The 23568-nt window shown below is 47.1% G+C and overlaps 1 protein-coding gene across 2 annotated transcripts; it reads left to right on the forward strand.

Annotated features, from left to right (window-relative positions):
- Positions 1-1379: 1379 nt before the first annotated feature.
- Slc9a5 (solute carrier family 9 member A5) lies at positions 1380-22367 on the forward strand. 2 transcript variants are annotated; one of them, XM_076838017.2, is made up of 16 exons: positions 1380-1572; positions 5012-5314; positions 6931-7094; positions 7285-7363; positions 7622-7799; positions 8337-8557; positions 8781-8983; positions 9208-9297; positions 9393-9463; positions 10180-10309; positions 10772-10860; positions 11023-11149; positions 16149-16319; positions 16803-16872; positions 17502-17636; positions 21030-22367. In XM_076838017.2, exons 1-16 carry the CDS (start codon positions 1380-1382, stop codon positions 21500-21502), a joined length of 2697 nt encoding a protein of 898 aa, XP_076694132.1. In that variant the 3' UTR covers positions 21503-22367. The 2 variants fall into 2 exon arrangements, with proteins under 2 accessions (XP_076694132.1, XP_076694131.2); XM_076838016.2 differs by lacking the exons at positions 16149-16319; positions 16803-16872; positions 17502-17636 and having other exon boundaries at positions 21030-21331.
- Positions 22368-23568: the final 1201 nt, after the last annotated feature.

A 23568-nucleotide genomic window follows, 5' to 3' on the forward strand; every position in this document is an offset into this window, starting at 1 on the left:
GCGCGCAGGGGGTAACCACTGCCAGGGGCGGGGCTTGCACCAACCACTCAGAAAACCCGACAGTGATCCCGTTAGTTCCCTGACTCTGAGGGCGCGAAAACCCGAGCTGGCGCCCCGCCTTGGAGAGCGCAGAGGCTGGGAAGGCTTTCTTTGGGCTTGGGGTAAGTGAGGCTGCTCTTCTTTGCGGGATGCTCGGGCAGGTGGGGCAAAAGTTCCTTCACATAGTGGCCGACCAGGTCTCCCAAAGTTTAGGGATGAGATGGCCCTGATTCCTTCAGTTTGAGTGTTACTATTTCCATCACTTGGCGAAAAAGCAGTTGAGAAGGGTTTCTTTCAGTTTGGAGCAAGAAGTAAAAATAGATTTCGGCTGTTTGAAGGAAGAAGTGGAATCGGTTCCCTTTAGTTGTAGGAAGAAGAAGGACGAGTGCCCTTTCTCTAAAAACGAATGGGATGAGTCAGTTTGAGGAGGCAGGTAGCACATCTTCCTCTCAGTTTGGAGGAAGAACTGGAATGGGTGTCCCTCAGCTTGAAAACTGGAGTCAACCTTCCTCTGGAGCGAGATGAGCCGAATTACATAAAGTTGGGTAGATCCCTCTGAGTTTAAAGGGAATTCCATAGGTTCATGGAAAAGGTGAGTGGAGTTCCCTCTAGTTTAGGGAAAAGGGACGGTCGATTTCTCTCCATCTGGGAGATAAGAGAAACAGCTTCCTTCTCAGCCTGGAGTGAGTTGGGCCTAGTCCGGGGCTTAGGGTGACTGGGGACTTTGGGGACTGCGTAGTCCATCACCGATTTGTGGAAGCGCCCTGTGCGCGTGCGCAGCTCTGGTCCGGGCGGGGGCCTTAAGTGGGTCTCAGGTTTGGGGGAGCAGCGCGGAAGACAGCAGCGCACTGCCGCCTGCGGTCTGCACAGGGCGGCGGCTTAGTGCGCGGCCTGGGCACTTGGGGCTGGCTGCTTGCGGCCGGGCGGCAGTCGCCACGGAACCGCGTCCCTCCTTCCTGGCCCAGTTCCCCGGGACCCTCCGCCCCTCCCGCAACAGGCTGTCTCTGGAGGACGGTGGTCGCTCACCACTCCAAATCCGGGTGATGGGAGGTTTCGGGGGGCGGGCTCGAAGAAGTAGACTTGGGGACTGAGGGAAGGGCTGCTTTGGGTAATTTCCGGAGCTGGGATTAGTCTAGAGGGGATGGAGGAGAGGATTCCGACTATGGTCGTCCGGGGCAGGGTCTCCGAGTCCAGATCTGGCCCGAGGTATCGGAACCGGGATTGGGGGGAGCGGGCCCCACGTGCCTGTGACGCGGGGGCGCCCGGTAGGCGGCGGCGGCGGCGGCGACGCGGGGCCGGCGGCCGTTTGGTGCCGGGAGGGCGGCGAGGTAGGCTGCAGGATGCTGCTCGCTGCACTGGCCCTGCTCGGGCTGCCCCTGGCGGGGGCAGGGGCGGCCGAAGAGCCCACCCAGGAGCCGGGGTCGCGGGGCGAACCTCCCCCAGGCTTGGCGCTCTTCCGCTGGCAGTGGCACGAGGTGGAGGCGCCTTACCTGGTTGCCCTGTGGATTCTGGTGGCCAGCTTGGCCAAAATCGGTGAGTGTGTGTGTGTGCGTGCGTGCGCCAGGCCAGCGGTTGGCAGCAGATCCGCCCCCAACCCCCGGGTCTCCGGATCCCCTCAGCTTCTTCCACAGTGTCCTGACTTAGGTTCGGTTTCCAAAAAATCCTCGTTCGCACCCAGTCCCTGCGCCTTCTCCTATGGGTCTCCCTCCTCCCCGTTCTCCGTGGAAGCGCCAAGCATTTTCCCTTCCTGAAGGACTGCCCCTGCTTTCTCCAGCTCCATCTTTGGGTTCTTTTACCCTGTTTGCTCTCCTCTTCCCCTTGCAATGAGTTCCCCTCAGTCCAACCTCTCCCCACCAATGCCCAGCTTCCCAGAAACCTCCTTCAGCGGTGAAGTGAGGATGTGTGGGGACATTCAGGGAATGGTATTCCCCGAGGAACACAGACATCCTGGTCCTAAGGAAGCCGACTTCCCTGGAGACGACGCCAAGTATCCATTCTCTTGGGGATGCTAAACTACCTCTTTTCCTCTAGCTCACCTCTGCACCCACATAAAAATAACACATTCTTGCACCTAGGTATCCTCTTTCCCACGCACTCCCATTCAAATTCACATTCCTCCCACTTCGGGGTATAAGAAACTTCCATTTATTGGGGCTTTGCTGTGTGCTGCCTACCCTAGTTGCTTTTATACTTCAACCTCCTTCAGTCCTCAAAACAGTGAAGGGTGTTTCAGACTATTTTCCTTGAATAGAGCTGCTTTTCCTTGCCTCTGCCCCTTCCTTCCTCCTCCCTTTTGTGCAGCTAGTGGTCCCTCCTCCCACCAGAGACCCTCCTCCTTCTCCCTGTTGTGCAGGCTCTTCTGTGGGGGTGACTAATTATAGCTGAGCGTTGCTACTCACTCCCCATCTATGCTGGCACAGCCTGTACTCCGGCTTACCAATGCAGCCTTCATGTAGGAATCTCACAGCCTAGTATTTGCCCCCTTATCCCCCAGGGACATTGCTTGGTCGTGGTGGTGGTGGTGGTGCAGGCCTAGATAGAAAGGGAACTCTGTACTTTGCTTTGGCAGCTGGGAAAGTGGTACTCAAAATGCCTTCAGTGAGCCTGATTCTGCCAGAGAACTGGCTTTGTGATGGGTCTTGGGATGCAGTGCTGCGTCTGGTGCATGCTGAGGAGATGAGAATGAAGTAAGGTTTCTGAAGGAGAGGAAAGAGGTACTCAAGGCAGGGATGAATGTGGGGAGTTCTATTGACTAAGCTCACACTAGAGATCCAGCAGCAGTGAGAGCAAGCTAGGTGCAGCTCAGATTTGGAGTGAAGAATTGTGTTTACTGAGAAGTCTGTGAGTTATGGGAGAGTTCCTGTCTTAAGGTTTATAGCAACAACTGTGGTTTCCACTGTTTGGGGGAAAAAAAGAAAAAACAATTCTCATAGAAAAGGAGAAATATAGAATGTTCAGGAATACCTCCCAGTTTCATTGCTAGGTCTCCACCACACACACCTTCTATTCAACACATATTTATGTAAAGCCCACTGTGTTCCAGGCATTATCTTAGGCTCTTTGAGTACAGCTTCCAAAGGGCACTGCCTTGGCATAGGGATTCACACCTGTGTCAGGAAGAGTACAGGGAGGCCTCCTCTGCCAGCACCCTCAGGATTGTGTGAGGAAAAATGTGTTCACTTATAGTCTGAGGGCCCAAGGGAGATCCATATTCTAGGGGACAAAAGTATAAGTCTCAGTAGTGCTAGAAACCCTTTTCTTACTTTCTCCTCTTTTCCTAAAAACAGATCTCTTTATTATTTCCTCCCTGAGTCATATTAACATTTGTTGAACCTACTATGGTCTAGGCCTCACACTAGGCACATTCGCACACTTTATATAATTTTATCTTCATACTTTGTGATTGGTATTTTTCCCATGTTACAAGAGAAGAAATTGAAGTTCAGGTAGATTTAATAATAATCACAGTGATAAATCCAGAAAAAGACATGGAGATCTGGCTGCTAAACTTAAAACTTTTTATTTTTTTGTCAGGGTGGGGGGAACCAGGGATTGAACCCCAGGAGTGCTTAACCATTGAGCCACATCCACAGCCCTTTTTATTTTGAGACAGGGTTTCACTAGGTTTCTTAGGGTCTCATTAAGTTGCTTGAGGCTGGCTTTGAACCTACAATCTTCCTGCCTCAGCCCTCTGAGCTGCTGGGATTACAGACATGTGCCACCATGCCCAGCTAAAACCCAAAACCTTTAAAGTACAGAGTCTTTGCTGAGCCCAGACAATGAAAAATATGTTGGGCTAGAAGGTCTACAATGCTCCTAGGAGGTGTAGTATGCATTATAGTTGGGGAACCCTAACTATAATATAACATAATAACGTTTATCATAATAATATGTAACATTTATTGAGCTCTTACTATAAGCAGTGTGCTAAGGGCTCTTAAGGGCATTATTTATTTTATCCCCACAACAATCCTGTGAGACCATTATTGTTTTGTTTTTTGTGGTACTGGGGGTTGAACTCTACCATAAAGCTACATCCCCATTTTTAAAGTTTTATTTAATTATTTATTGGTACCCAGGATAAAACTCAGGCACATGACCACTGAACCACATCCTCAGTCCTATTTTGTGTTTTATTTAGAGACAGGGTCTCACTGAGTTGTTAAGTGCTTTACTTTTTGCTGAGGCTGGCTTTGAATTCACAATCCTCAATCCTCCTGTCTCAGCCTCTCCAGCCACTGGGATTACAGGTGTGCGCCACCACGCCCAGCTTATTTATTTTATAATTTTTTTTAGTTGTAGATGAACACAATACCTTTATTTTATTTATTTTTATGTGGTGCTGAGGGTTGAACCCAGTGCCACACATGTGCTAGGCAAGCAGCATTCTACCACTGAGCCATAACCCCAGCCCTTATTTATTTTAATTTGAGACAGGGTTTTACTAAGGCTGTCCTTAAACTTCAAATCCTCCTGCCTCAGTCTCCTGACTATCTGGGATTATGGACATGTTACTGTACCTAGCTGATTGCTATTGTTTTTACTTCCTCTTTGCTGATGAGAAAACTGAGGGTCAGAGAGATGAAGTTATTTTCCTAGATCAGAGAACTAGTAAATGGGGGACTTAGACCTTGAACCCAAACAGCCCTGGAAGCCCGTATTTCTACAGCTATGTTATGCATAAAAAGGATTTGCTTAGGTTCAAATAATAGCTGTGGAAAGGAGGTCAGAGAAAGATGAGGTCCCCTGAAGATGAGAGAGGAGGGAGCATTTCCAGGAATGGAAAAAGCAAGCAAAAGCCTTGCTGCAGTGAAGGGTTTGTAGCCCTGGAGGTTAGAGATTCTAGAAATTTTGCATTTCGATTTTCTTCCCTTGGTCCCAGGGTCAGGGCTTCTAAGACTGGGAGGTTATAGGCTGGTGTGTGGAAGGTGTTCCATAAGCTCATACCTGCTACCCTCTTCTTGCATTGTAGTGTTTCACCTGTCTCGGAAGGTAACATCTCTGGTCCCTGAGAGCTGCCTGCTGATTTTGCTGGGCCTGGTACTAGGCGGCATTGTCTTGGCTGTGGCCAAGAAAGCTGAGTACCAGTTGGAGCCGGGTACCTTCTTCCTCTTCCTGCTGCCTCCTATTGTGCTGGACTCAGGCTATTTCATGCCTAGTCGGCTGTTCTTTGACAACTTGGGTGCCATTCTCACCTATGCTGTGGTGGGCACACTCTGGAATGCCTTCACAACAGGCGCTGCTCTCTGGGGCCTGCAGCAGGCTGGACTTGTGGGTGAGTGATCCTGAAGACCTGGGCTGACAGGCAGAGGTTTTTGTCAGACCCATCACCTCTCTTCTTTCTCCTCCAGTTCTGAAGGTCCCATGCTGGCAAGAGCCATGCTATAAAAGATCCATCTCAGGCCCCTCCCACCTGAAGTATAAGGCAACTCTCCAAATGGGCTTCAACCCTCATTTAGTTCCCTTCTAGTCAAGTCTGCACTTCTGCTGCATGACAACTGAGTGGGGACTGGCTCCCAGTGTGTGCGCTGCTGAGCTGGAGGAGCCTGCATTACCACTCTGTTGTCTCCTACCCTGTGTTACCACACTGCCACTTGTCAGCCCTACTTTCTTGAGACACAACTCACCATTTCTGCAAGGGCTTACTGTCCTGGCTCTACTCAGGCCATGTCAGTGTGGTTTCCTGTTTTTATTATTTTTACTACATATATATACATCCATAAAATGCTAAGTACTATGCTGGGCATTCTCTCCTTACTTATCCTATTGACTCTTCATAACAAACCTGTTGGGGTATAATTTGTCCCATTTAATGGATGAGAAAGTAGAGTCCCTAAAATTCATTTGCTATCAGATCCAAGATTACCAGAAGTCCAAGATTAGCCTCCATTTTATTGAGGTGTTTTTCCTTTAGCCCCCTCCCCTGTTCCCCTCTTTATTTCCTTATCAAAGAAATCCATTCAATCCTGATGTTGATAATTCAGACTTCTTCCAAAGTAAAAGGAGATGTTTATAGTTCCCAGCTGGGGACTTCAACCTGGTTTTCCTAATAAGATAATGAGCTATTTGGGACAGGAAGGGAAAAGAGGACATTAGATGCTAGTCTTAGTAGTAATTTTAATGATAGTAATGGCTATTGGATGCTTACTATGTATCAGGCTCTGGCTAAATAAAGGACTTTTGTTTTAAACTTTTAAAAAAAATTATAAATAATTGAGTACATTATAATTATGTATATTTGTGGGATTCATTATTACATACATACACAATAAATAAAGAACTTTTTAGGTGCATATTGTTATTTCCAATTTGTCCATGGGAAAAGTGAGGCTCACAGAGATTATTTGACATGTTCAAATACCACCTGTAGGACTTTTTTGCTGTCCTCTTGCTAAGAACTGTGAGTGTAACATCTCTTTGGCTGAGAACTGCAGGAGTGGGAGAAAGCTCTCTCCTGTTATCCTCCCTAATAAAGCCAGTCGACAGCCAATTCCCACCTGCTGGGAGCTACTATTATGATTGCTACAGTTTTCATTACCCGTACCATCTTAGTTTTTCAGTTTACATAGAGCTTTTTTAGCAATATCCTGAGTTGGTTTTTGCAGCCATTTTGTGAGATGAGCAGATGAGGAAGCATGGTTAATAGAAGTCATGTTACAGTGACATCACCCATATCACACAGCTGATGAGTGGCAAAGCCAGGCTTTGGGAATAGGCAGCTTGCCTCAAGTCTCCTGACCTGCAGGCCAATGCCCTCCTCACCTTCCCAAGTACTTTTTGGGCTTCCTGTTTTATCAGTGAGGGTAGCATCTGGTCTGTTCCAGTGAGTGCCACATGAGTTGGGGGCATCTTCACCAATTACTGGTCTGTCTTCTGTCTCTCCCTTGCTAGCCCCCAGAGTGCAGGCTGGCCTGCTGGACTTCCTGCTGTTCGGGAGCCTCATCTCAGCAGTGGACCCTGTGGCTGTACTGGCTGTCTTTGAGGAGGTGCACGTCAATGAGACTCTCTTTATCATCGTTTTTGGGGAGTCCCTGCTCAATGATGCAGTCACTGTGGTGAGTGCTCAGCAGGCTGACATCCCCTGACCTCAGGCTACCACATTCTGACTAGTTGGGCATCTGAGCAGGCTCAGACCCTTTCTTCTGGTCCCCTGGGGAAGAAATAGGTCTCAGCTTTCCCCCTCTCCCAGTGGCCTTGGTTGCTATCTCCCCATCACTTGCTCCTGAATTTCCTCTTTTCACTTAGGTGCTGTACAAGGTCTGCAACTCCTTTGTGGAGATGGGCTCTGCCAACGTGCAGGCCACTGACTACCTGAAGGGAGTCGGTCAGTATTTCCCCCTCTCTGTCTCCCCCAGGTTGCTGAGTCCCACCCTCCTGGCAACATGACAGCAGAGGCTATTTGGGTTGCCTCATTTCTTATTCTCCTCTATGGAGAAATGGGGTCTGGGCAAAGCTTGCCCTGGGATCCTGAGCCCTGGGGAGTGTGGTGGGTATCCTCCGCCACTTCCTACCAGGCAGCACTCTTGTCAGCCTTGGGAGGGTCTGGACCAGGGGTCATGCTGATAACCCACTCCTCCCTCAGCCTCCCTGTTTGTGGTCAGTCTGGGCGGGGCAGCCGTGGGCTTAGTCTTTGCCTTCCTCTTGGCCCTGACCACACGCTTCACCAAGCGGGTCCGCATCATCGAGCCGCTGCTGGTCTTCCTCCTCGCCTATGCAGCCTACCTCACTGCTGAAATGGCCTCACTCTCTGCCATTCTTGCGTGAGTTCTGGGAGCCTTGCAGGCCGGCAGCTGGGAGGGGGCACTGGAGATGGTTGCCTCTCACATGGACAGAAGTGGGACCCTGAGGAGTTTGTAGGTTTTCTTGAGCCCTTGTGTACTGGTTCCTCAGTCTCCCTTGGAGAGACAATAAACCTCAGGTAATCTTCCAAAACTGGGCACCCAGAACTGGGTACTCCAGGGCCCAGTCTTCCTCTGACTTAAAAACCTGGGACCATTGGCTGTGGTAACTAAGTGCTTCAAAAGATGCCTCAGAGTCTGCTAATTGGAGCATGTTTCTCGTCATTTTCCCTCCTGGAGGCACTGAGTGGAAGCCTAGAGATCTGGATTCCCAGGGCCACTACTGACTTGCAGTGTCCATGCATTCCCAGTTTTTGCCCTTGCCTTCCTAGTTTTTGCCTCTGAGAGTCTGACACCCTGTGTTGGGCAATGCCCACTCTTGCAGCATGCTCAAACCCTAGAGACTGAGCCCCCTGGAACGCCTTCTCACTTAATTCTGTCTCACCATTCTTCTCCCAGGGTGACCATGTGTGGCCTGGGCTGTAAGAAGTACGTGGAGGCCAACATCTCCCATAAATCACGCACAGCTGTCAAATATACAATGAAGACTCTAGCCAGTTGTGCTGAAACTGTCATCTTCATGCTGCTTGGCATCTCGGCTGTGGACTCTTCTAAGTGGGCCTGGGATTCTGGGCTGGTGCTAGGCACCCTCTTCTTCATCCTGTTCTTCCGAGCCCTCGGTATTGCTGGCACCCTCTGTTTCCCCACTCTCCTCCTTGTCTCCCCTCCCCCTGCAGGCTCATTCCCCAATCTGAGTCCACATCCTTGTCAATTCCTATGCTTCCCCCTAGTGCTCAATTCTCCCAGTCCTTACCAGACCTTAGCTCAGACACTTGGTGCCACCCACTCCCAGTGTCTTCCACTCCCAACACCTTGCTCCTGCTGACCTTCCTCCTGCTGTAGGCGTAGTCCTGCAGACGTGGATGCTGAATCAGTTCCGGTTGGTCCCTTTGGACAAGATTGACCAGGTGGTGATGTCCTATGGGGGCCTGCGGGGGGCTGTGGCCTTTGCTCTCGTCATCCTGCTGGATAAGACCAAGGTCCCTGCCAAGGACTACTTTGTGGCCACCACTATTGTGGTGGTCTTCTTCACAGTCATTGTGCAGGTGGGAGTGCCCATGAGGCTGGTGGGGAAAGGGTCCAGTAGGCCCTGGGGAAAGTCTTGGAACCTATGGAACAGGCACTCCTCCTCCTGTTGGGAGAAGCAGGAACCTAACTTTCAAGACCTTGAGTGCACTGGGGTAGGGGGACAGAGCTGAGGCCTAATGATGGGGGAGAGAAAGGCAGCAAGGACTGATTAGGGAAGGGCTCACCTCCTGCCTGTCCATAGGGCTTGACCATCAAACCACTGGTCAAGTGGCTGAAGGTGAAGAGGAGTGAACATCACAAACCCACCTTGAACCAGGAGCTGCATGAGCACGTGGGTACCAGAACCCCAACCCTCCACCTGTCCCTTTCTCCCTTCTCCTATTTTGGCAGAGTCCTGATCCAGTCCCCCTACCCACCCCCTTCTAGACTTTTGACCACATTCTGGCTGCAGTGGAGGACGTTGTGGGGCACCATGGCTACCACTACTGGAGGGACAGGTGAGGGAGCTGCCCCGAGGCTCCTTCAACAGCAGCAGCCCCACCAGACAGGGCAGCATGGGGGATGTGCCACCCTTCTAAGAAGGGACACAACCAGGTTCAGGCTGGGTAACCTCTGTCTGGAGCCTTAGAGAAGCATTACTGTGCTCAGGATAAGACAAGGCTCCCTAGTGTGGCCTGCCTGGCCCTGCATGATCTGGCATTTACCAGATTCCAGCCCCATCATGCTCTGCTATGTCTTGTATGGTCTTCCTGCTAATTACTTGGACCCCATTAGAGCCTTAGGATCCACCAAGATCCCTAGGCCTGGCCACTGGGACCATTGTACATGTTCTCTCTACTAGAACATTCCCTTGCCTCATTTTACTCTAACTTTTGTTCATCCTTCAGATCTCACCACAAGCATAAATTCCTTAGGGAGGGCTTCCCTGGCCTCCCTGAGAAGGACAAATCCCTATCATATTCTACAATTATCCCTGTTAGTTCTTGTCATGGTTGCAATTTTACAGTTATTTGCAATAACTTTAATTAATGTCAGAGTTTCCCCCAACACTGTAAATTTTACAGAGCAGGAACTAGCCTTGAGATTCTCCCGGCTGAGACCCATTCCAAGAAAGCCAGGCCAGTGCTGGTGGTGTCCCTGTCCTATCTGAGGAAGGGCCAGCCAGCCAGGCCTTGGGGATGGTACTCAGGGCTGGGCCTGGCATCCTCTATAGGTGGGAGCAGTTTGACAAGAAATACTTGAGTCAGCTGCTGATGCGGCGGTCAGCCTACCGCATCCGGGACCAGATCTGGGATGTATACTACAGACTCAATATCCGGGATGCCATCAGCTTCGTGGACCAGGTAGGGCATATGGCCAAGAGAGCAAGGTAGAAAGGAGCAACAGGCAGGCAGGCAGCCTTATTAGGAGAGAGTTGGGAGTTCCCAGCTGTACTCATGGTCTGATGAAGTAGCAGAATTAAGCTTGACCTGGTGCTGACATTCAGAATCTGGCAAGCAGTATAGAAAGGTGGGAAACATCTGGACCCTGGAGTCAACAGATGTAGTTCAACTATTATCACAGGTGTGTGATTTTTGGAAGCCACTTATATGTATGAACCTGTTTCCTCAGTCATAAGAAAGCAGAAATAAGAACAAGAGTACCTATGTCAAGTTTTATGGATTCAATATATAAAGTGTTACTACAGTATCTAGCACATCAAAAGAGCAAAAGAAGTATTAACTGTTGTTCTCTTTATTATTCTCCTGATGCTGTGGGCCACCTTCCATCTGATTGCTGTCTGACTTTGGTCTTGACCCCTACAGGGAGGCCATGTTTTGTCCTCCACAGGCCTCACTCTGCCCTCTATGCCCAGTCGCAATTCTGTGGCAGAGACCTCTGTCACCAACCTGCTGTAAGTCCATTGAAGCCTCTTCCCCTTCCCCCAAGCTCCTCTCCACTGGGCCCTCTCTCCAAATCCCTTCTGGGGAAGATTTTTCAGCACCTTTATTTCTACTCTTCCCCTGGCCTGTGCCTCCTGCCCCCTCCCTAGCACACATGTCCCTGCCTCCTGCAGGAGGGAGAGTGGCAGTGGAGCCTGTCTGGATCTGCAGGTGATTGACACAGTACGCAGCGGCCGGGACCGTGAGGATGCTGTGATGCATCATCTGCTCTGTGGAGGCCTCTACAAGCCACGCCGCAGGGTGAGAGCAGGCAGGACATAAGAGGTCCAAGGGTGATGGGGGCTGATCTGGGGAGGTATGATTGAAACTTAAGAGGCAATTGGTGCCAGATTGTGGTAAGCTGTAAATGCTCAGTTGGAGAGTGCTGCCAACAGGGTTTCATCCTGTTGGCAATAAAAAACCTTGACTTGTTGTTGTTTTGGAGAAAGGACTGACCTTCTCTGGTAGCACAGAGGGCGCAAATTGAGAGCAGGAGAACCAGTAGGGATGTTGGAGGGAAACACTTCAGATTCAAGTTAGGTGGTGGGAGGAAGAGGACCACAAGGACCTGGGGATTGGCCATGAGAGGAGAGGAGGAAATGGCTAAGGGGCCTTGAGGGTCACTAGAGAATAAGAGTCACAGGAGCAGGGATGCTGAGGAAGCTTTTGGGATCAGCATGGGGGAGGCAGACATGTTTTAGGAAATAGTGAGTTAGTTCAACACAGACCAGTAGGAAATCTGTTGCAACCCCACAAGGGGGCAGCAAGCCATATTTTAAACCTTCTAAAATGAGAAGCTAGCTGCTACCATCCCTGGCAGTTGTGCTTTTTTTGAGGGTGGGGTGGGGTGAGGGTGGTACTAGGAGTTGAACTCAGGGGCACACAACCACTGAGCCACATCTCCAGCCCTATTTTATATTTTATTTAGAGACAGGGTCTCACTGAGTTGCTCAGCAACCTCACTGTTGCTAAGGCTGGCTTTGAACTTATGATCCTGTTGCCTCAGCCTCCCGAGCCTCTGGGATTATAGGCATGCGCCACCGTGCCTGACCCCTGGAAGTTTTAACAGGCAAGGTTTTTTAGATCATTGAGACAGAATTGACTTTCTTTTAACTTGCACCACATCCTGATTTGACTAAGTATCTGCAGAATAAGCTTCAAAGGTCTCAAGACAGCTCTCTCCATATAGGCTCTCCTGCCCGCAAGCCATCATCTCCTACATCTGGTGTGTCTGCTCCCATAATGAGAAAGGGGGCTCAGAATGGAAGGTGCTACTCCGTGATTGGCCATGGCAATGCTGAGGGCTTTCTTACCTTTCTAGTTTTGAAACTTGCCATGGTCTATTCCTACAGTCCATGATCCTGCAGGCTTTGGTTCACGAGCTGGGGGCCCCATGTTGTCCTCACAATCTGCCAGACTCCAGGCCCCTGTGTCTTCCTTAGTTAATGGCTGGCAAACACTGTCTCATCTAACCAGTGGGGTTTATATTCTTCTTTTTTTGCAAAGGGTACTCAGGATTGAGCCAAGGGACATTTTAGCACTAAGGTTCATCTCCAGTCCTTTTTATATTTTATTTCAAGACAGGGTTTTGCTATTCTAAGAGTTTCACTAAGTCACTGTTGCTGGCCTTGAACTTGCAATCTTCTTACCTCAGCCTCCCTAATAGCTGGAATTATAGGGTGTGCCACTGCACCCAACAAGTTTATATTCTTTTAACTATTTTTGGGGGTCAAAATTTCAGTAGAAATAAGAATTCTCATTTATCCATTACCCAGCTCTAATAATTACAGATACATAATACATTTTGTTACATTCTGTAGCCCCATACACCCTGCCCACACTTTCTTTCTTTTATTAGTGCATAATAGTTGGGATAATTTTGACAAGGTCATACATACATGGAATTTTTTTTTCATTCATGGAATTTAATTTATTCCATTCAGTCCTCCATGTTTCCCCTTTGCTCCTCCCTCCCCCTAGTCACATGCCTCTTTTCTACTGGTCTTCCTTTCACTCATTTATTTTTGATTGATGCTTTATAGATATACATAAGGTAGAATTGACTGTGGTATATTTTTAAACATGCATATAGTTTAATTTTGTTAAAATCATTTTGCTTTTCCTCCTTTTTCCATCCTTTTTCCCTCTCTTTTGATCTCTTTTTCTACTCCAATGATCTTCCCTGTATCTTTATGATATTAGATCCCCATTCCTTTCCCCCCTTATTTTGCTCTAGCTTCTGCATATAACAGGAAAAATTGACCCTTGATTTTCTAAATCTGGCTTATTTCATGTAGTATGAGAGTCTCCATTTTATTCACTTACTGCCAAATGCCATAATTTCATTCTTTTTTTATAGCTAAAAAAAGAATGTATATATATACCACATTTTCTTAATACACTCGTCTATTGATGGGCATCTGGGCTGGTTCCATAACTTGACTATTGTGGATTGTATTGATATAAACATTGATGTGACTTTTATCACTGTAGTATGCTGATTTCTTTTAGACAAATACCAAGGAGTGGGATAGCTGGAGCATGTGGTGGTTCCATCATAGTTTTGGGGGGGAATTGCCATACTGCTTTCCTTCCATACTAATTTCTTGCCCACACTTTTATCTTTGGGGATGTTGGTTTACTGGGCATTGAACCCAGGGGCGCTTCACCACTGAGCCACATCCCCAGCCCTTTCAAAAACGTTTTCTTATTTTGAGACAGGGTCTCATCAAATTGCTGAGGCTGGCCTTAAACTTGTGCTACTCCTACCTCAGCCTCTTGAGTCACTGGGATTATAGGCATATGCCAGTGTACCCAGCAATATTTTTATCTTAAAACTTATCATATCACATAATCTCTAAATATTTCAGTTTGTATCTAGTTGGCAAGAAATATTTAAAAAAATAAATCATAGTACTATTATCACAAAAATGACAATAATTCCTTCTCATATCAAACATTCAGTGTTCAATAGATAATCTTTTTCCAGATTGTTTTTTCAAATCAGGGTCCAAATAAAGTCCATATTTTGTACTGGGGAAATATGTCTCTTCATTAAAAACAACAACTATAATAGTTCCTTATCCCTCTTTTTTCTCCCATGGTATTTATTTACTGAAGAAACTAGATACTTTGTCTTAGAGAATTTTCTAGATTTTGTTGATTGTATTCCAGTGGTGATAGTTAATATGTTCCTTCATCCCCTTGGTCATTAAATCTTGAGCCCTGATGAGATTCAAAAACATTCAGTTGGTATGCTATGTACTTCTTATTGTATTATATCAGGAGTATACAATTTATACATAACTTTGTGTGTGTGTGTGTGTGTGTGTGTGTGTGTGTGTGTGTCTAGATTGACCAATGGGTTCAGTCTAATTAGTTCTCATGTATTCAACTTTAAAAAGAAGGAATAAATGTGTGCTTATCCTGTTAAATGTCATCTTATTTAATTTAGCCCATCATTCCATCATTTGGATCTCATGTCTCCTCAGATTCATATCATCTGAAAATTTGCTAAGCCTGTTAATTTGTATTCATCCAAATCAACATAAAAATGTTGAACAGGATAGAGCTGAGGAGAGTCCTGTGGCATGCTACTAAAGACTTTCCTCCAGACTGACATGGATCAAGCATTTTTTGGGTATGGTTACTCAACCAGTTCAGAATCTACTTAGTTGTAACATAACACAACCTATAATTCCTCATGTTCTTTCTAGAAATATCATTAGAGAGAAACAGAAGCATCTAATATGCAGCTAGAAAGATAACATTATCATTGAAGAGTGAGATAAGGACTGGAGAGAAAGATTTGGTAGCAATCTATATCAGAAGTTTCTTTGGCTATATCAGAATCCCCTGAGAAGCTTGCTCAACTGTTCCTGGCTTCATTTCCTGGAGATTCTGATTCTGTAGTTTGGAGTGGGATTAAGAGTCTGTGTTCTTAACAAGTGATTCAAACGCAGCTGGTCTTAAGGCTGGTGTTCGGGAACTACAGACATATCAATGGGATAGTCAAAGCCAGGAGAACAGATAAGTTCTCTGGGGAGAGAGTTTGGAGTCAAGAGAAGAGGACCAAGGATGCACTTGAAAGAAAGGAATAGGGAGCCAATGAGGGAGAAGGAACCCTTGGAGAAGCAGTAGCAGATATGTCTCAGGCCTGGGGGCAATATAAGGCTGGATGTTGCACCAAGGCCTGGCTGGTGTCTAGGCAGAATGAGGGAAAGTGTCAGAATCAATAAAATGGAGGCAGTAGCACCAATGGAAAGGCTTTATTCAAGGAGGCAGGCTCAGGAGCTTTCCCAAAAGCAGAGAGGAAGTGACCAGTGACAAGGGAAGAAGCAAAAATGCAGGAGTGGAGAAACTGTAGTGATTACTGATGAAGGCCAGGGCTGGGGAGTGACAGACCCCTTCATCTCCAGGAGAGAGGCATCTCTGTGTGCATAGGTCAAAGAGGGCAGATGGGAGACTTAAAGGAAGCTCTTAGAACAAGTTCAGGGAATCAGAAAATAAGAGTGGTGGGAAAGGGACCAGACTTGGGGTTTGAGGCAAGATGAGTGATTTGGAACACTTTGCAGTACTTTGGGGGAATTACCTACCGTGAGATAATGGAAAAGTGGTTAAGCTCCTGAAGATAGAGACAGAGACAGGCTGGGTGAATGCACAGTAGACTTGATCTTTTTTGAGTTTTAAAAAGATAAGATGAAGGGGATGGCTCTGAAGTAGGTAGATAGGTACTGGGATTGAAAGGGTCTAGGGATCAGGGGAGATGGTTATGAAGGCCTCAAGTGCAGTCTGGGTCTAATGACGGTTGTTGTGGAAATAGCTGGAAAGTTCAGCTGGAGAAAGGATCCTGGGTACTTAGAAGGGGCCAGGATGGCCACAGGGATATGAACCACAAGCCAATAAATGGAGATGCAAAGAAGGAAATGGCCCCCATAGACTTATAGTAGTCCCAGGGAATAAGACATAATAACTTGCCTTCAGTCACTTCAAGTCAAAAAGAACTGGGAAAAGGACAGCAAAGGATGGGAAAAACAGATTTGGAGGAATCAATTCTAGGGTGAAGGGAAGTTTTTCTACAGTAAACTAGAATACAGTCTCTGGATGGGTTCCTATGATACTGTTTTGTTTTAATCCATGGCTAGTTCTGGAAAAGTTGGGCTGGCAGAACCTGCGGTGAACATGTTGGGGCTGTGGCCTGGGGTTCCTGTGGGAAGCCAAAGCATCCAGCCTCATGGCAGGGTGGGGCTGTCATTGCCAGTACAAAGCCAGCTGCAGCCGCCACTTCATCTCTGAGGATGCGCAGGAACGGCAGGACAAGGAGATCTTCCAGCAGAACATGAAGCGGCGTCTGGAGTCCTTTAAGTCCACCAAGCACAACATCTGCTTCACCAAGAACAAGCCACGAACCCGCAAAGCCGGCCGCAAGAAGGCATGTCCTTTCTCTGAGAGTCCTCTTTGGATCTGGGCACACAGTTTTGAGTCCTTATGTGTTGCAATCTAGCATTAGGGAACCCCTAGTTGAATCATCCTCAGGGATTTGGTAACTAGCAGTTTGAGTTCCCTTTTAGATCCTCCTGGGCCTCCAGAAGAGTAAAGGGAGGTGTTCAGGGGGAAAGCAGGCTCTTGGTTATGTAGTCACTTGCTACTAGAGAGATATAATAACAGGGGAGGAGCAACTCCAGGAGCCACTCAGCCCAAGCAGATGCACCCAGATTCCCTACTGGGGTACAGGTGACTCAAATTCCACAGACCTCTGGCTGGCTGAAGAATGGTTAGATGGTAGAACCACTGACATTCAAAATTTCCTCCCCTGCTGGGTTAGGAAGACTTGTCCTCTGTTGACCCTACCAGAAGGCAGGGTTGGGGTGCAGAGCCAGGGCCAGAAGCTCAGGGTTTCTCTCTTGGTCCTCAGAAGGATGGTGTGGCTAATGCTGAGGCTACAAATGGGAAACCTCCTCGAGACCTGGGCTTTCAGGATACAGGCAAGCAGGGAGCAGGGGTGGCTGGGCTTAAGGATGGAAGGGAGTTGGGGAAGGGCAGGACCCATCTGCCAGAATCCTGGAGGACCTTCTCTGGGTGTATTTAGCATATCAACTGGGTTTCACCCATCAGGGACTAGAAGGGCACTCTTGCTTTCAATGTTGACAATATTCAAAGCAGTAATATAATGTGTGACAGGAGGTACCTGATTGCTAACTGGTTTACAGGCCCTGAGGAAACGGTCATAGAGAAGGGAAACTTGGCCTGGGCCTTGAAGGATCGGTAAACCCTGGGGCTTAGTATCCCATGTGCAAAACTATTTCCCTGTGAACATAGTGTTAATGGACCTTCCAGCCCTCCCAGTGTTCATGTTGATGGTGAGGTCTGGGGCTGACAAGAGGATAGAGGAACTATAAGGTGTGACCCTTACAGCCTCCTCCAAGGGCTTAGCTCCTTTGGCTGCCTCCTCAGGCTCTGCAGTCTCCCTTCCCTTCCTCTCAAGCCCTCTTCCTACTAGAGACAGAGGAAAAAGGCACCTCTGTCAATATGGGCTGTGCTTGGGGGAACAGGAGCTGGCTTGGGGTTGCTGGGCTGCTCCCCCAACCCCAACTCAGCTCTTGTGCCTATCCAGCTGCTGTGATACTAACTGTGGAGTCTGAGGAGGAAGATGAGAGCGACAGTTCAGAGACAGAGAAGGAGGACGACGAGGGGATCATCTTTGTGGCTCGGGCCACCAGTGAGGTTCTCCAAGAGGGCAAGTTCTCAGGTAATGGCTTCCTCACTGCCTCCCTCCCCTTTGGAGCAAGGATTTTCTTCTCTGCTCCAGATAACTTTCTTTTCCTATTCACCATTTTAATCACTAACCAGCTTTTACTGAGCATCTCCTTTCTAACAGAAAGCTGACATACATGATCTGGTTCAACCCTCACAACAACCAAGATGGAGAAACTAAGCTCATAGATCCTAAAGGACTTGTCAGTTGTCCAGTGTCACATGGCAGAACCAGAATTAGAACCTGATCTGTGTGACTACAAAGCCTAACGCCTCTCACTGCTATTTCTCCATGAGGAGCATAAGATGATAGCAAACCTAATAGCAGGCTCTGCTGTATCCAGGCTTATCATACCTGCCCTCATGTAGAGCCCCAAGTGAGGGTGGTACCTGACCTAGGGTAGGAATCTGAATTAATAAAAATGGAATTATAGATAAAAATGATACATGCATGTTTTCTGCATGTGGAAACCAAATTCAATCATAATACTAGGTATCACTGGTGGTTGGCTCAAGAATTCTCAGGTGACTTTTTAGACAGATTTATTGCAGAAAATTTCAAAATACATAATGATAGAACAGGAAAATAAACTCTTATTTATTCTTTACCCAGCTTCAATGATGACCTATTCATACCACTCTTATTTCACCTTTACCCTCACCTATGACCCTGCTCTTATGAAAAAAATCTCAAGTATCATAACACTTTATCAATAAATATTAAGCATAAAAATAGGGAATATTTTTAAAAATTATAACCACACTGCCATTACTGTATGTAAAAATCTTTGTCATCAAAGATTCTAGTCCATGTTTAGATTTTCCTGGTAGTCTTAATATTTTTTATAACAGCTTTGTGCAAATAGAAATCCAGGTAAGACCCACACATTACATTTGGTAGATCAGTCCCTTTTATCTTTTAATAGTGGTTCTCAAGGGATGGGATGTGAAGAGATTTGGCATCCCTGAGGATAACCAATTTTTGGAGACATGTTTGATGTCACATCTTGGGATACTACCCTTGCACTGAGTGGGTACAGAAGGCCAGGAATGCTGCTAAACATCTTACAAAGCACAGGACAGCCCTATGACAAAGTGGCTACCTCAAAATGTCAACCCTCACAACAACAAGATGGTTGTCAAGTTTGGAAAACTCTGAGTGAGCCTTGCTACTTTTTTCCCCTTGCAACATATCTATTGAAGAAACCAGGTTATTTGCCCTGTAGCCCTTCCTTGTCTGGATTTTGCTGATTGCATCCCCAAGTGTCATTAAATATATTTTCTGTCCATTATATTTCTTTTAAATCTAGATCATCTCCTTCTTTCCTTCCTTCCTTTCTTTCTTGGCAGTAGTGGAGATTGAACTCAAGGCTTTATACATGCTAGGAAAGCACTACCACTGAGCTATAACCCTAGCCCTAGCCCTTAAAAGATTTTTGTTTAATTTTTAATTTTTAAAAAAATTTTTGGAGACAGTATCTCACTGAATTGCCCAGGCTGTCCTTGAACTTGCAGTTTTCTTGCAGCAGCCTCCCATATAGCTGGGATTATAGGCATATGCCACTGTACCTGGCTCTGTTCTCTTTTCATTAGGCTAACATTGATCCCTGGATTCAGATATTGTTCCCTGCTGTATTCATTTTCAAGTTACTCATTCACCATTTTTTTTTTTTTTTTGGTACCAGGGATTAAAACCAGGGGTACTTTATCACTGAGCTCCATCCCTAGCCCTTTTTATTTTGAGACAGGGTCTCACTAAATTGCTGAAGGTCTCAGTAAGTTGCAGAGACTGACTTCACACATGCCATCCTCCTGCCTTATCTGGGATTACCAGAGTATGCCACCATGCCCAGTTTATTCATTTGCCTTTCATTAAATGGTCTTGGCAGCTATTCATCACTACCAGATACAATTCATTAAGGGTCATATAATGGTGATATTCTGTATCTTTTTAAGTATGGGGGATTGAAGCTGGGGGTTCTCTACATGGAGCTGTATCCTCAACCCTTTGTATTCTTTTAAGACAGGGTCTCACTAAATTGCTGAAGCTGGCCTTAAACTTGTGATCCTCTGCCTCAGCTTCCCAAGTAGTGAGGATTAAAGACATGGACCACCACAATTAGCTCCTATTTTTCATCTTCATTTGTTAGCAGGAATTCTGTAAAAACATTCCCTAATCAATTATTTGGTTACTTTGAGGAACAAACAGGAAATAATGGATAAGTGCTTGATCTTTCCTTTTATGTCAGTCTTCAGACCAAGAAGTTAGTTCCCTAGCATCCTCCAAAGGTGAACACTGATGGTTTTTTGTTGTTGAGTGATAGGAGATGAGACTTTTTGTTACTAAATTTTAATATTCTAGGTCTTTCAAGAGATAATTTCACTTCTAATTATAGCATCAATATTTTATTTTACTTTCTTAGTACCAGGGATTGAACTAAGGACACTAGACCACTAAGCCACATCTCCAGCCCTATTTTGTATTTTATTTAGGAACAGAGTCTCACTGAGTTTCTTAACACCTTGAAGCTGGCTTTGAACTTGTGATTCTCCTGCCTCAGCCTCCCTAGCTGCTGGGATTACAGGCATGTGTGCTACCATGCCTGGCAATCATCAATATATTTTAAAACATAATCAAGAAGGTTTTGGGGGCCCTGGAAGTACAGCTCCATGTAAAGCACTTACCTACTATGTGTGAGGGCCCTGGATTTGATCTGCAACATGAGAAAAAAAAAGAAAGTTTATTGAACTCTTTGGGACTTTATCAATGAATAGTTATGTGCAACACATTGTACTTGACATTGGAGAGCTCAGTTTTCCTCTGTTTAGAACCTCACAATTCCTGTAATTCAGCAGCCTGCACTTCTGGGATTCTCAGCTCCCATTCCCTATCTTGCCATCCCAGCAACTTCAGCCTGCTGTTAGGTTTGTATGAGCTCATGCTCTGGTCTTACAAAGGGCTGTGGTGGGTGCTCAGGCAGTGTGCCCAGCAACAAAGCCTTTGGCCTAGAGCCTCAGGGTTTTCCTCTCCCTGGCTTCCTGTCTCTCTCTTGCTGGCTGGTTGGTATGGAGCTTGGCAGAGTGCAGTTCCTGAGACTGGTGCTGCAGGTTTGGTTAAGGTGGTGGGGGATGAGACTTTTTTCCTACCTGGCTCCTGCTTCTTCTGCTGCAGCTACTTCCATTTGTTCAGTCGGTATCTCTTGAGCAACTGCTTTTTGCCCAGCCCTGTGGAGGTGCTGGAAACACAATGGAGAGCAAGACATTCACTGAATAATTGTACAAAGGGTGTAATATGGCAACTGTGGAATGAATTAACTTATAAGAACGTGCTTATACTTGAGGATTTCACTACATTGGTAATGAGCTCACGTGTACTCTCTGTTCCTAGGAAGCCTTGAGATATGCCCTAGCCCACGCATCATTCCTCCCTCTCCAACCTGTGCAGAGAAGGAACTACCCTGGAAGAGTGGGCAAGGGGACCTGGCAGTGTATGTGTCTTCAGAGACCACCAAGATTGTTCCTGTGGACATGCAGACAGGCTGGAACCAGAGCATGTCATCCCTGGAGAGCCTGGCATCCCCTCCTTGTACCCAGGCCCCCACTCTAACCCGCCTGCCCCCACACCCACTGGGTACTGAAGAGTCCCAGGCGCCTCTTGAGCTGTCCTCTGATCCCCGTCCTAGCTTTGCCTTTCCCCCAAGCCTGGCCAAGGCTGGCCGATCTCGAAGTGAGAGCAGTGCTGATATCTCCCAGCAGCAGGAGCTGCAGCCCCTCATGGGCCATAAAGGCCACACCCATCTTAGCCCTCGCACTGCTAATTCCCACTGGTGCATTCAATTCAACAGAGGAGGGCGGCTGTAGCCCAGGGTCAGGGGAAGAGTAGGTGACAGAACCCTTGTGGGAAGCATTCCCTGAGCAATGGGCAGAGGAGCTCACTCAGTCTGACATGGGGCCAGAAGGGTCTGGACTGAAGCAGAACTAGGTTTCCTTGGGGATGGTCAAAAGGGTCTCCTGGGCTGGTCCTCACAGAGACTCTTCTCATCCCTGCTCCTAACCCCTTCCATTTCCATTTCAGTAATGGCTCAGGACCCAGTCCAAAGTTCTAGGGGCTGGGTCCAGAGATTTGGGTAGCTGATGTCCCTTCCCTAGGGAGTCTTTCTAGGCTCACTGTAGACAGCTAGCTGTTCCTGCCCCTAAAATAAGGACATCATTCCTTCCCTGCCTTTTACCCTGTCCCTAGTACTAGGTCAGGGACAGTGCCCTAACAGTGAGGCTCAGCAAGAGGCTGGTCCTCAGAGGCACTGGAGTGGGAGAGGGAGCGGGCCTCACCCTTGGTCTCTGGTGCCCTATTGGGTCAGTTGGTTTTTTTGTTTTGTTAGGGTAGTGGGCATCTTTGTCTCTAATCCTTGCTTTAGCTCTTTCCCTTTGCTGCAAGGTATTGGGGTAATGGTTCTTCCTTTTCCAGGACCAGGGCCCTGGGCCAGGCTTCAGTTAAAACTGCTTCTTAGCCAGAGTCCCTCTGGGGATCTGATACTATGGGCCTAAATCTGGGACTCTCTGATGCTTGAATCTGGGTTTTCTGAGGAGGGGACACAGTAGCCTCTGGGCTCCCATGTCACCATCTCAACATTCCTTAGAGAAGGAACCAGGTATCCCAGGGCTACTGCTCCATTGCTCCAGGGGCTGAGATGCCTAGCTACAGTGATAGCAGGGGCTGAGTGACAAGTGGCTTTCCTGGGGTTAGCCCCTGCCTTGTGTTTTGTACCTTAGATCCAAGATATATTAAAGATCTCTCAGATGGATGGTGTCTTCTTTCCGTGTGTCTGGGGATTCTAGGGGTAGGGACAGTGGGGGTTTGCCTGCCCAGAGATTCTGGGGTAGAGAATGGAGGGGAATCCTAGGTAAGATTCTTGGTCCTGCTGGTCTTACCCATACCTCTCTCATACTTTTCTAACATTGTCTGCTTCTAGCAGGGGGCTGGAGTGGCATTGTAGGGGAACACTGTATGTGCTTGGGGTTGCAGAACTGGGAATCTACAAAATAGGAAAGGCTAGCAGGAAGAGACACCTCAGAGGTCAGGGGCCAAGTGTCCCAAAATGCAGCAGCCACACCTGGGCTGAATACAGAAAAATACAGAAGTATTTCTGGAAAACTTAGAGGCAGATGTGGAACAAATGAACAGAAGTGTCCTTTTATTTATTTTTTATTTTTTTAAAGAGAGAGAGAGAGAGAATTTTAATATTTATTTTTTAGTTTTCGGCGGACACAACATCTTTGTTTGTATGTGGTGCTGAGGATCGAACTCGGGCCGCACGCATGCCAGGCGAGCGCGCTACCGCTTGAGCCACATCCCCAGCCCCAGAAGTGTCCTTTTATACATGGCAAGTGAGAAGGCAATCTCAAGATGGTTACTGTGCATGTTTATGATACAAATCAGATTAGCGTGCTCCCAGAAAACCCTAGATAACAACACTCCCTAATCTAATTCCCACTGTGTCTGAAGGATTTTTTTTTTTTTTTTTTGAGAGAGAGAGAGAGAGAGAATTTTTTTTAATATTTATTTTTTAGTTTTCGGCGGACACAACATCTTTGGTTTTTTTGTATGTGGTGCTAAGGATTGAACTCGGCCCGCACACATGCCAGGCGAGCGCACTACCGCTTGAGCCACATCCCCAGCCCATGAAAGATTTTTTAAAAGTGTCTTTATTGAGATTAAATGCACATGCCATAAAAATTTACCTATTTAAAATGTACAGTTCAGAGTTTTTAATATATTCATAGAACTGTGCAACCCTCACCACAATGTAAGTATAGAACACTTTCATCATCCCCAAAAGAAGCCCTGAACCCATGTATTATTCCTCAAACCCCAACCTCTATAGCCCTAGGTAATTACTAGCCCTGGACTAGCTGCAGGACTCAGTATA

This window comes from Callospermophilus lateralis, chromosome 18, assembly GCF_048772815.1.
Source record: "Callospermophilus lateralis isolate mCalLat2 chromosome 18, mCalLat2.hap1, whole genome shotgun sequence".
In the NCBI taxonomy this organism is placed as follows: domain Eukaryota; kingdom Metazoa; phylum Chordata; class Mammalia; order Rodentia; family Sciuridae; genus Callospermophilus; species Callospermophilus lateralis.